Source organism: Marmota monax, unplaced genomic scaffold (assembly GCF_021218885.2).
Source record: "Marmota monax isolate L192 unplaced genomic scaffold, Marmota_monax_Labrador192_F-V1.1 WCK01_AAM20220418_F8-fsc00145, whole genome shotgun sequence".
Lineage (NCBI taxonomy): Eukaryota > Metazoa > Chordata > Mammalia > Rodentia > Sciuridae > Marmota > Marmota monax.
The window spans coordinates 225371-237765 of NW_026695201.1; the positions used below are offsets into that span (position 1 = coordinate 225371).

Genomic DNA, 12395 nt, shown 5'->3' on the forward strand with positions numbered 1-12395 from the left:
ATGTGTGAATCTTTGTTTCCTTCCCCAGCTTGACTTTATACCAGGAGAACGTGATGGGCCCCAGGAGCCTGTCTACTGAGCAGATGAGCGTCAGCTTCTGCCCTTCAAACACTGGTCCTAAGGCTGGGACAGTGCGTATTTGGACCTTGACAGTAACTCCTAAGTAAATTAAAAATATATAGATTCGTGAGCCTCGTAGCAGTGGGGTGCTCGTGGATAGAGGAGAGTCACAGGCTGGAAATGGCAGAATCTGCTGATTCCCTATATGAGGTTAGCCTGAAGTGGAGTTACCTTGTCCTTGGGAACAGGGAGACGGTTGGAGAGGCTGTGGTCCCTGCTTGGCTAGGGAGGTCCTCTAGTTCCTAATGTTCTTGTGGAGAGTCCAGCCTAGGAATAGAGTTAGCTCCGTCTATCCTGCTCTCATGTCCACCCACACCTTGATAGAACATGGTCAGTCATCCCAGAGGTGATATCTGCTGCCCAAACAGCTGAGTAAAATGACCAGGGTGTGCAGGGGGCAGGGAGACTTGGCATCAAAGGAGATTGTCCTGGGGATTCAGTGACAGCCACAGCTAATTGGAAAGGAACACTATTGACATGTTTAGAAGGCTTGCCCTTGAGCACACCCTTCTTAACCTGTCTAGCATGTGACACATGAGGTCAAAGGATTGGGGGCCAGGACAGTCCCGCCGAGTAGGCTCATCTGTGATGGGCTTTCGGTAATGATGTTGGCTGAGGGCAGTGCTTTTTGAGTTATCCTCAGGTCTTTAAGAACAAAGGAAGATCATTAAACCGAGGGGGAGAAGAACCTGAGGTTGGGGGAAAACTTTGTCAGGAATTATTGCGTTTTAACTATTGGACAATAAATCCCCTCTCCACCTTCGCTGGACTGTTTGTCCTTAAACTAGTGACCTTAGAAAATTCTGCTTCCTGGAACTGCAAGATTAATAGGATTTAGTCAGTTTAGAAGAAAGTGTCATTGGACTTTTGTTTTTCTTAGGAACAGGGGTGAATTTATGGGAAATGCTATCACTTTCCGTTCCCGGCTCACTCAGGAAATTGGGCACCACAGACCATGTGTCCCTTCCTAATGCTTAAATATATTTTCCATGAGACAGACCAAATTTCATAAAGGGAACCAGTTGGCCATTGGATGAGAGTCATGCTTGAAAATGTCTACAATTTTAGAAACTTTGGAAAAAATGAAAGTGGGCACACCACCATTCCCAGGGACATCAAATTGGAACCCTTTATTCCCCAACCTTTTGTCCTTGGATTTCCCTGTCCTGCAGCACTCTGCCTCCAGGCACCTAGTGTTCCAAATCTGTCCGTTTGGCTGAGCAGAGTCTAGTCAGCCCAGCCATCGCTTATGACTATAGACCTAGCAGGAAATACAGGGCATCAGGGAAGAGAGCTTTCACGGAAGAGTTGTATCTAAAGGCAGCGAAAGAAAAATGAGCCCTGTCTCTCTTTTCCTGAGCTTTTTTTCCCTCTAAACTCTTCTAAGATGTCCACGTCACACAGCTCCCATTCTCACACGTGGAAGAAGCACGTTCCACACGAACCAAACTGATGTGCAATTGCACACAACTCTTCCAGTCCCGTCCCCTGTCCATCCCAGGACCCACTGAGACTCACCCCGCACAGGGATGGAGATCTTCCGACTCTCTTTCAGAATGTGGGAATTCACTCTCTTTGCCTGGCACCAGTAGGACCCTGAGTCCTCTGTCCCCAGGGCGGGAATCCGGAGCTCTGGGGAGATTCTCCAGCCTGACCCCAGAGCCTGACCGTCTCTGAAGAAGCAGAACTGGAGCTGGACATCTGACCTCTCTGGAGGGAGCTGAGTCTGACAGGTCAGGGTCACTGGACTTCCCTCCGTGGGCTTAGAGGAGCTGCTTCTCAGCACGGGATGTGTAAACAGCTCTGGAAAGAAAGATCACAGCAGTCCCCAGAAGAGTGAGGCTTGGAAAGGCACTGGAGGGAAAAGTACCTCTGTGGCACCACCACTTCTGAGTTCTGCCATCCATCAGCACAAAGAGCACAGTTGCACTTTCTCTCAAGGGCACCCCAGCCCACCCTCTTCTTCCTAGTCTACCTCTGCAACCTCAGGCGCCCTCCTTCTCACCAACCCACTTACAAAACAATGAAAGCCTTACCTTGGACTCGGATGTTGACTCTATTGGAAGAAGCTGTACAGCACGTGTGTATATAGCCACCACAGTGATAGTGACCATTGTGCACCAGATCGGCACCATCAATGTGCAGATCAGAACTATTATTAGGTAATATCAGGAGTTCACCATTCTTAAAAAATGCTACAGTATTCAGTTTAGTTTTTGCTTTTGTCCGACACCTTAGAAGCACGGAGTCTCCTTCGAACACATAAGGTGGACCCTGTAGGATCAGTGGAGCTGTAGGAAAAATAAGACCAGTTATTTGGTTCATCCCACTGTTTCCTCTTTCTTTTCATTACTATTCCAAGGATTCTTAAAATACTTATCATTTCCCCCCTGGATTTTAAAATGAACATATGCAATTGAGAAAAGCTGGAAAGTAGAAATGTAAGTAAAAAGTATCTACCATCTCACTGCCCAGAGATGCTTCCAATTGTTTTTCTTCCATGTTCAAATATGTGAGCGTCTCTGTGTATTTTTTTCTCCTTTATTGAATTGGAATAATATTTACATATTTGATAAATTGCCCTTTATTTACTATGTCAGAATATTTTCCCTCAGTAATATCATTACTGAGCTTGATTTTCAATGGGGGACAGTTTTCTTTTAGGGGCAGCATTGTAATTCATTTAATGAATCTTCTTCTCTTGATCATTTAGGGTCTTTCATTTTGGGGGATATTTATGATCCCTTTAATAGGTAAATGTTTAAGAGGGAAATTATTATGTTACTACACTGTTTCCTTTTTCACTAAATTAAAGGGCATTGTAACTGGGATGATATGACTTCAACTTTATAACAGGTGGTTTTAGGACAAACAGGAAATTCTTCATCGATAGCTATAAATGTGACAAATCATTATACCACTTATTATTTCAAGTAAGTAATATGGCTTAAAACTACACACCTTAATGTATAGGAACTGTTCAAATGAATTTCAACCCAAATTTCCTTTCACCTGAGCAGCTTATAAAACATAATAATTCTTGAATTGCACTCCCATAAGTTATTTCTTTTGAAATACTGAGGAATAAACCCAGACCCCTGTACATTCTAGATAAGCACTCTACCACTGAGCAACATCCTCAGCACTTTTTAAATTTTATTTTGAGACAGGATCTTGCTAAGTTTCCCAGACTGGCCTTGAATTGATGATCTTCCTGCCTCATTCTTCCAAGTGGCTGTGATTGCAGGCATGGGCCCCTGTGCCCTGCAAGTCTATACATATTGATTCAGTAAATATAAGGTAGGGCCTGAGTATGATTAAAAACCTTCCCAGACCCCAGCATGGTGGTGCATGCCTGTAATCCCAGTGGCTCTGGAGGCTGAGGCAGGAGGACTGAGAGTTCAAAGCCAGTCCTGGCAATGGTGAGGTGCTAAGCAACTCAGTGAGACACTGTCTCTAAATAAAATACAAAATAGAGCTGAGGATGTGGCTCAGTGGTCTAGTGCCCCTGAATTCAATTCTCAGTACCAAGTCCCTTTGAAAACAAAGCAAAAGAACACCCAAAAAAAACCCCAAACCCAAAACCTTCCCAGGCTTTCTGACTGAGGTCAAATTTTGAAAACCACAGGGTTAGCTGGGCATGGTGGTGTATGTCTGTAATCTCAGTGAATCAAGAGACCAAGGCAGGGGGAATGCAAGTTCAAGGCCAGCCTGAGCGATTCAGCAAGACACTGTCTCAAAATTAAAAATAAAAAAAGGTATGCGGATGTGGCTCAATAGTAGAGGGCCCTGGATTCCATTCCCTCATACCCCAAACAAACAACCCCCCCCACAAAACCATGAAACTACAACACCCCCTTTCCACATCACATCCTGCCTGGGTGCGAAGACCTTAATTCACTCTGAAGAAATGGTAGTGTTTGGGTCATCCATAACCTTTAGCTCTTATGTGGCAATGATATCCTTCTGGATACACTACTCGTAGTCTCGGCCCATTGGGCTACATGAATTTTATCTGGATAGTATCAATTTTCTTAATTTTTATGTTCAAACTTAAGAAGCTAATTCTGTCCCCTGTCTGGTTATACACAGAGCCTGTGAACGCCCTCCTTGTTTAACTATAATGTGGAACAAAAATGTCCATTCAAGAGTCGACCCAAGTGAATGGTGTCAGCAGCCTGAGAGAAAATGGTCTGAAATCATTTCTAAGGTTTTTATTTCTTTTACTTCTGTCTCACCTGTAGAGAATTCCAAGTGCACAGGGTCGCTTACAGGCAAGCCATCAGCCTGGCATTTGTAGTCTCCAGATTCACGAACCCTTAGGGTGCTTTTTGGGTTTTTTTTAAATACTTTTCCTTCAAAGTACCATTTTGTTGTCCATGGGGAGTGGGAACTAGATCCTTTGCAGGTCAGATCCATGCTCTCTCCTTGGAAGAAAACGGTCCATGGAAATTGAAGGGAAATTATGGATTTGGATGGAGTTACTGAGGAGGAGGAGAGAGAAAATGAGTCTGAGGTGGCAGTGCCCACAGTCCCAGCAGCAGAGGTTCTTGTGGGATAGACAGGAGGACCTAGCTTTGGACAGCACCCAAGAGGCTCCCTGAGAGGGTCACTGATCATTCAAAGGTGCATGTCAACCCGCAGCACTCACCTCCCCGGGGGAAGAGAGAGTAGCAAGGAACAATGTGAATTCAAGAGGATTCACTGCGATGTCTGTGGTTAGTTACCTATGGTGGAAGTGGGTCATGGGAAAATGACCCTCACCCCTGTCATCACACACACACACACACACACACACACACACACACCACAGGTTTAGAGACATTAATTCACTCTGAAGAAATTGTAGTGTTTGTGTCATCTGTAGCCTTTAGCTGTTATGTGACAATTACATCCTCTGGATATGCTACTTGGAGTCACTGCCCGACGGGCTGAATGAGTTTATGTAGATAATTTCATTTGTCTTAATCTTAAGTTCAAAACTCAGCTAATTCCTGTTCCCTATCTGATTACAGACAGAGCTTACACAGGCATTGTTAAAATCACAATTTTGCACTTTTCCTTAAAAGAATAGATAATTCTATCGAGGGATTTTTGCTACCGAGAAAAGCTTAAGAGATCAAGTTGCCTAACAGCTTCATTTTATAAATGATAACTCAAATGTCCAGAAAACCCCCAGCATAGCTAATTATGGAAGGACAAGAAATGGATAAATTATCTATTGGAATCCAGAGATGACCTAGGGTACAGTTGAAGCAGCTGATTTGGGATGAGGAGAGGAAATGTAGGGAGTTCTTGCTATTCATGGATTCTCGAATATCCAAGACACCCTCTGGCCCGAAGAGTGATATGAGTCACAACTAAAGTAAATGTTGATACAGGCAGTCCGTCTTCAGGCCTGGCCTGGTCCCCACACATTTCCTGGAGGACTGACTTCCAGAGCTGTGAAGGTTAGGGTATTCTTGCCGGCATCTCACAGTGGGATGTTTTCAGAGGATTTCTCCTGGCTTGCTGATTAGAGAAGATCCTATCCCCAGCCCTGCACGTTGACCATGGAGCTGAAGGAGTGCCTCATGGATAAGTGGGGTCCAGTTCTAGTAGGAATAAATTCAGGGCCCAGCCGAGGTCAGTGGCTGTGGATCTAACACTTCACCCAGGGAGGGGCAGAGGGTGACCATGAAGATATGCTAACCCTTGAGCAATGCCAAGAGACCAGGTGTCATTTTTCACATCTTTGCCGGCCTTGGCAAAGAAATGGAAAATAGGAGGGGTTTTTGGGCAAATGTTTTATGTTAGAGAGACACTCTTATCCAGACACACTGAGGAGCAAAAGAGAGAACTCACCAAGTTGTTCACTGACAGGAGCTGCAATAAATGAATAAACACATAAACACATAAGTAAGTAAGTAAGTAAGTAAATAATAAAAATAAAGAGCCAGAGATGAGCACAGAGCATGGATTCTTCAGTTTTTCAAGGATAATACCTTTCCCCAATCCATTTATTATTTCTTCCATTAAAAGAAAATTATGTCTAAAATATTGTTATTTTTCAAATGTCTTCATATACAACATAGTGCTTAGACTTCTAACATAAATTTAAAAATGGTATCTGAGACTATCACGCTAGTGACATAAGCCAATCCCCCCAAACCAAAGTCCAGATGTTCCCTCTGATATGAGGGTGCACATGAAGGGAGGAGAGTAGGGAAGAATAAAAATACTTTGGACTAGACAAGGGGGAATGAAGGGAAGGGAGAGGGTCGGAATAGGAAAGACAGGACAATGAAACAATCGGGTATCACTTTCCTATGTGCGTATATGATTTCACAACCGATGTAATTCTAAGTCATGCACAACCAGAAGAATGAGAAGTTATACTCCATATATGCATAATATGTCAAAATAACATTCTACTGTCATGCATAACTAATAAGAGCAAATAAAAATGGTATCTGCTAGCAAAACGTTGAGCAGTGGGAGAAACAGAATCGTGATGCCCGGTGATATAACCCAGGGTCTAAGTACAACAACAGAATTACACGGGAGGTATTGGAGGATGGAAGGCTACCCAGCCAGGTGCGGAGAGTGTGTGTGTGTGTTGAAGAGGGTGAGTGGATCACGGAAGCGCCTGGAGGAGGAGAAAACTATGAATGAGAAGGTAGGGATCAGCCAGGGGAGGGTTAGTGTTTGTGTGTGGCAACAGATGGTGGGAAGAGTAATCAAAACAGGAAGGGCACAGGAGTGAAGAGTGACACTGGTCCAGGAGTTACGGGGTAGGGAAAGGGGGGCCAGGGGGAGGGGTGGTGTCTGGAAGGCACCACAGGGAAAATAAGGTTAAAAAGGAATGCAGGGCCTGAGAAGGCAGGTCCATTTTTATGATAGAAGCCACAGGGAGCCATGGAAAGTTTTCAAGGAGGATTGTGACAAGGTTAGAATTGGACACTTAGATGGAGCACTCTGACAGAGGGTATCCTTTGATGGGACAAGTTGTGCAGCATCTTAGAAGGCAGGGCGAGAGTGCTGATGTTTAATGTTCTCCAGATTGCTTATCCAGTGAGGGACGCTTCTCTTGATTATTCAAGATTATAACCATTTTACAGGCCAGAAAGCTTAGCGGCTAATAGGCGACAGTACTGCATTTTGAACCCAAAGTGCATGCCCCTGGCCATTCTCCTGTTCTATCCCTCTGTGTGGTGCCACACAAGGAAGTGCTTCTGTCTCTGGAACATTCCAGCATCTCTTGCACCTTCTAGCTGTAGGGTCCTCTTTTCCTCCATCATATCCACTCTGTCCCTCCTGCCTCCCCCTCCTCGTCCTGCTTTCCCTCTGAGTCTCATGAAGTCGTTATCAGCATTTGTTGTGTCGTTCATTATCTGCCTGCACCATCAGTTGGAAACTTTATCTCCATAATGATTTCACTGGATCCCGTTCCATAGCTATTTCTTGCACACTGGTCACTCAGAAATGGTACCTCCCACGTCCTCTCATCATTCCCCAGTACCTGGGATAGTGCTATCCATAGACAATAACTGAAATTTTGTTTTGACAAACAAATTAATAAACATTTAATTCTAACCTTTAAACCTTGGCAAAAAAAAAAAACTACCCACTTCGTAGCTGTGACTGCACAGAGACTTATGCACACGCACAATGAGAATGTCATGTGCCTGAAGTTTTGCCTTGCCCACTCCTCCCTCTGTGTCTACCCCTTCCCTATTGTGTTCTTAATCTGTCAATCACTGCTGTGACTTGCCCTCTCATGCCCAGCACCACGATCTGACCTTGTCATACAAGGAACAAATGCATCTCCTTTTCAGAAAGAGGGTAGACTGTTCCCAGAATCAAACACTAAGAACAAGCAGACACAACATATCTTTCTAAGGCTTCATGAAGTGTCTGTTTAAGAGAAATGTAAGTGAAACCTTAATAGAGCGCTATGGGTTCCTTCTCTGTAAGATTGAAGGATTTTTTTTTTCCATCCGTGACCACTTTCTTTGAATTCACTAGAGGAAACCCTGAGCTGTACAGTAAAACATTAAAATACAGTGTCTTTATGTGGGAAAGACTGAGCAGGTGCTGGGCCCCAAGAAAGGGCCAGGGCCAGGTGGAGAGAGGAGCTTCCCAGACCCCAACCCAGGCTCATGTTGAGTCATCTACTCACCCAGAACCAGTAGAGTCACCCACAGCAGCATGAAGACCGGAACCACCAAGACCTGAGACCCAAAGACAAGTTTTCTCATAAATAGCAGGTTTGGTCTTGATCTTACAGTCAGAACACTGTTCACATCAACCTCAAGTAGCACATCTGAGAAAATGCTTTTTTGAAAAGAGCAAAATGCATTAGTAAATTAGAAACAAGGAAGTGGGAGTACCCATGGTTAACTACCAATCAGGATTTCCTGTCCTCTGATCAAATTGAGAAAATAAAGATTAGGGTTCTTTAAAAAACCGCATGCCATTGACCCCATATTTCTCTTGTTGGGAAATTACCTTAAGGAAAGTATGTGAAGATAGCTCTATAAAAAATGTTTATTGTAACATCATTCATTATTATCTGCACACTGGAAGCATGGGGCTGTTTAAGAATATTCCAATCCATCTATACAATGACAAACTATTAAGAATGAGGCAAACCTAGCCGGTGTGGTGGCTCACCTCTATAATCCCAGCAGCTTGGGAGGCTGAGGCAGGAGGATCTCAAGTTCAAAGCCAGCCTCAGCAAAAGTGAGAAGCTAAGCAACTCAGTGAGATCCTGCCTCTAAGTAAAATACAAAATAGAGCCGTCCCTGCATCATGGCTTTCGTAACCAGGAAGTTCCTGCGCTCCTTGTCTTCCTTGTCCTTCGGCCTCGAGGAAGAAAATTATCGTCAAGCACGTGACGGTCATCCGCGGCGGGCTGATGGGTGCCGCATAGCCCAGGTTGCTGCAGCAAGTGGCCACACAGTAGTGTTGGTGGACCAAACTGAGGACATCCTGGCAAAATCCAAAAAACAGTATTGAGGAAAACCTTAGGAAAATGTCAAAGAAGAAGTTTGCAGAAAATCCTAAGGCTGGTGATGAGTTTGTGGAGAAGACCCTGAGCAGCATATCAACCTGCACAGATGCAGCATCTGTCGTCCACAGCACAGACCTGGTGGTGGAGGCCATCGTGGAGAATCTGAAGGTGAAGAACAAGCTCTTCCAAAGGCTGGACAAGTTTGCTGCTGAACATACAATTTTTGCCAGCAACACTTCCTCTTTGCAGATCACAAGCATAGCCAATGCCACTACCAGACAAGACCGATTTGCCGGCCTTCATTTCTTCAACCCAGTGCCCCTGATGAAACTCGTAGAGGCCATTAAAACACCAATGACAAGCCATAAGACATTTGAATCTCTGGTGGACTTTAGCAAAGCCTTGGGAAAACATCCAGTTTCTTGCAAGGACACTCCTGGGTTTATGGTGCACCATCTCCTGGTGCCATACCTTGTAAAAGCGATCAGGATGCATGAAGGAGGAGATGCATCCAAGGAAGACATTGACACTGCAATTTGGAGTTGGGAGCTGGATACCCTATGGGTCCATTTGAGCTTCTTGATTATGTTGGACTGGATACTACAAAGTTCATTCTGGATGGGTGGCATGAAATGGATGCCAAGAACCCACTGTTTCAGCCCAGCACATCACCAAATAAGCTGGTAGCAGAGAAGAAGCTGGGCAAGAAGTCTGGAGAAGGATATTACAAACACAAACGATGCACAGCTTCTCTGGCTTCAGGAAGAAGTTTCGTGAGTGTGCTCTAACCAGTCCCGAGAGCCATGGGGATGCGCTTTGGTCAGGCAATCCCTCTCTGTGCAGTCTGTTCAATATGCATTTCGATTATAATCTATCTGAGGTAATTATTTCATTAGTCACAGTAATGATGGATTCTTCCATTGATAATTAACTTCTTTTTTTAGTCTGTTCATTTTTATGTATTTTCTAAAAAAAAACTTTACACCTTCAGTGCCTTGGAGCAAATGTTTCTTTCGAACCTTGTCTTTTATGTAATGCATTGATTGAGTCACTGAGAAAGGAGAGGCCCTTCCTCCCAGAGTGAGCTGCTGGCTTCATGTTGCTGTGCACTCCTATGAGGAGCCAGCAATGCACAATGGGCATCTGTGAGGGACAGCAGTCCGTGATGCCTGCATCTTGCCTTTCTGAGAATATTTTGCTGCCTGCAGCTTTGAGCCTTATCCTGCATCTGGGTGTGACCTAAGATGTTATGTCTTTATTCAGCTCATCATCAAGACACTGTTGCTGGATTGGTGGGAATATCTGTGTATGTTTGGTTTCCAGGAAGACGTCTTTTCATGGTCATTCATATCTACAAATCCTAATCATCAAATCCTAATCATTACTCTCTCTCTCTTTTTTTTTTAAATAAGAAATCAGTGCTGCAAACTCCTGTAAATTGTCTTCTAAGAAAATGCAATCTATTAATCTGTGAAAATTTGGAAATAAACATGTAATTTAAAATTAAAAAACAAAATACAAAATAGGGCAGGGATGTGGCTCGGTGGTTAAGTGTCCTGAGTTCAGTCCCTGGTTAACACCTCTCCCCCAAATGAGGCAAACCTACACATGCTAAGATTAGACCACTCTGATTAATGGGAGAGGACAAAACATGAGGTGCTGATTGGCATTTGCAGTATTATTTCTTTGTTATAGATGGAAAAAATTGAATACATGTGTATAAATGTATTTTTATAAGTATAAATATACCTTTTCATGGAAAGCACTAATAAATGGTTATATTTGATGTATTATTGGTGGGAAAGAGCCACTTCATTGTGTGTTTCTATCCTGTTTTGCATGCATCATGTGTATGAATTGCTTATATAATTTTTTAAAAGTCAGGTTTCTGTGCTGGTGCACAGGTCAACCAAGGCCCCTAAGACATTAGCTGCCATAAGGAATGTCAGTTTCTCTCTTTGAAATACTTTTTTTCCCACCTTTTCTCTCTGGACTCACACCTTGGTCCTCCTAAAGGGACATTTAACTTTGTATCTACTAATGCACATTGCCTTTGGCATATGATGTCACATTTAGAACTACTGTGCCCTGAGGAAAACATACAGGGTAAACAGAGACGAATCCATCTCAGTTCAGTAGGGGACCCTCAAGGGGAACAGAGTCTCTGCCTGCATTTGGAGCTAAAACAAATAGAACAGTTGTGAATATTCTTCTATAGATCTCAGTACATATGCATGGATTTCTATGGGATAAATACCTGGGAGTGGAATTACCAGCTCATCAGGCATGCCTAGACAGTATCCAGGTTAGAAAATGTGGCCACGCTATTTTCCAAAGTGATTGTGCCAATTCACACTCCACCAAGCAACAGGAGAGTTCTCAATGATCTAGTCCTTGCTATTGCAGGTATTGCCATCTTGTGGAATTTTAGCAATTTTGTTGGATTCATCTTAATAAGATTTTAATTTTCATGTCCCTGGTGAATTATGAGAGTCATCTAATTTTCTAATTTGTGATTTAGATATCTGTTCTCTATGTGAAATGTTTGCTCAAATATCTACCTATTTTTGGTCTTTATGTTTTATAGTTCTTTTAAACTCTAGATATGGATCCTTTGTTGGATATTGCAAATGTCTTTCTTCAGTCTGGGCTTTTATTCTTGCTCATTGATAGATCCTTCTGATTAATGATCATTCTAAACTTTGATGGAGTCTAATTCATCAATCTTTTCCTTTATGGTTAGATATTTTTATAATCCCTTCTGATTTTGTCTACTCTAAGACCATGAAGATATTTTTGTAGATTATCATCTAGAAATAAATAAATAAATATATATATATATATATATATATATATATATATATATATATATATATATGTAACTTTTTAGTATTAAATAATTTTTCCTCTGAATTACTACACTGGCTAGAATATTAAACATAATCCTGAATGAAGTGGTGATAACAGGTATCCTTCCAGTCACACAGGGAAAGTTCTCAATATTTCATCATTAAATTGTTTATTTTCTTTAGGTGGTTTTGGTAGATAGTCTTCATTAGATTAAGTAAGTTTACTTCCATTTTTAGTTTGTTAAGAATTTTTCTTTTTTCCTATATGATGGACATTGAGTCACAGTAAATATCTATTTTGCATTTATTGACATGATCGTGTTTTTCTTTTTTTATTGCCTGTATGGTCAATCACATTGATGATTACAAATGTAAAATCATCTCTGCATTCAACTGGGCCATGATGAGTTGTTCTTTTTTTATGAATTACT

General features: G+C 42.6%; 1 protein-coding gene and 1 pseudogene across 4 annotated transcripts in view; one reads left to right on the forward strand and one right to left on the reverse strand.

The window, feature by feature from the left end:
* The window catches only part of Fcrl5 (Fc receptor like 5), a 32996-nt gene extending 24553 nt beyond the window's left edge, over window positions 1-8443 (reverse strand). For 2 of the 4 annotated variants that reach the window (XM_046428899.2, XM_046428896.2), the window contains exons 1-5: window positions 8282-8443; window positions 5965-5985; window positions 4359-4604; window positions 2157-2411; window positions 1639-1923 (exon numbers count right to left, since the gene is read on the reverse strand). In XM_046428899.2, the coding sequence (XP_046284855.1) occupies window positions 1639-1923; window positions 2157-2411; window positions 4359-4604; window positions 5965-5985; window positions 8282-8360 (886 nt within the window). In that variant the 5' untranslated portion in view covers window positions 8361-8443. The remainder of the gene's footprint in view (window positions 1-1638; window positions 1924-2156; window positions 2412-4358; window positions 4605-5964; window positions 5986-8281) is intronic. The other 2 variants (XM_046428898.2, XM_046428897.2) reach the window with 2 other exon arrangements.
* A 455-nt stretch (window positions 8444-8898) lies between these two features.
* LOC131423148 (hydroxyacyl-coenzyme A dehydrogenase, mitochondrial-like) lies at window positions 8899-10592 on the forward strand (annotated as a pseudogene).
* Window positions 10593-12395: the final 1803 nt, after the last annotated feature.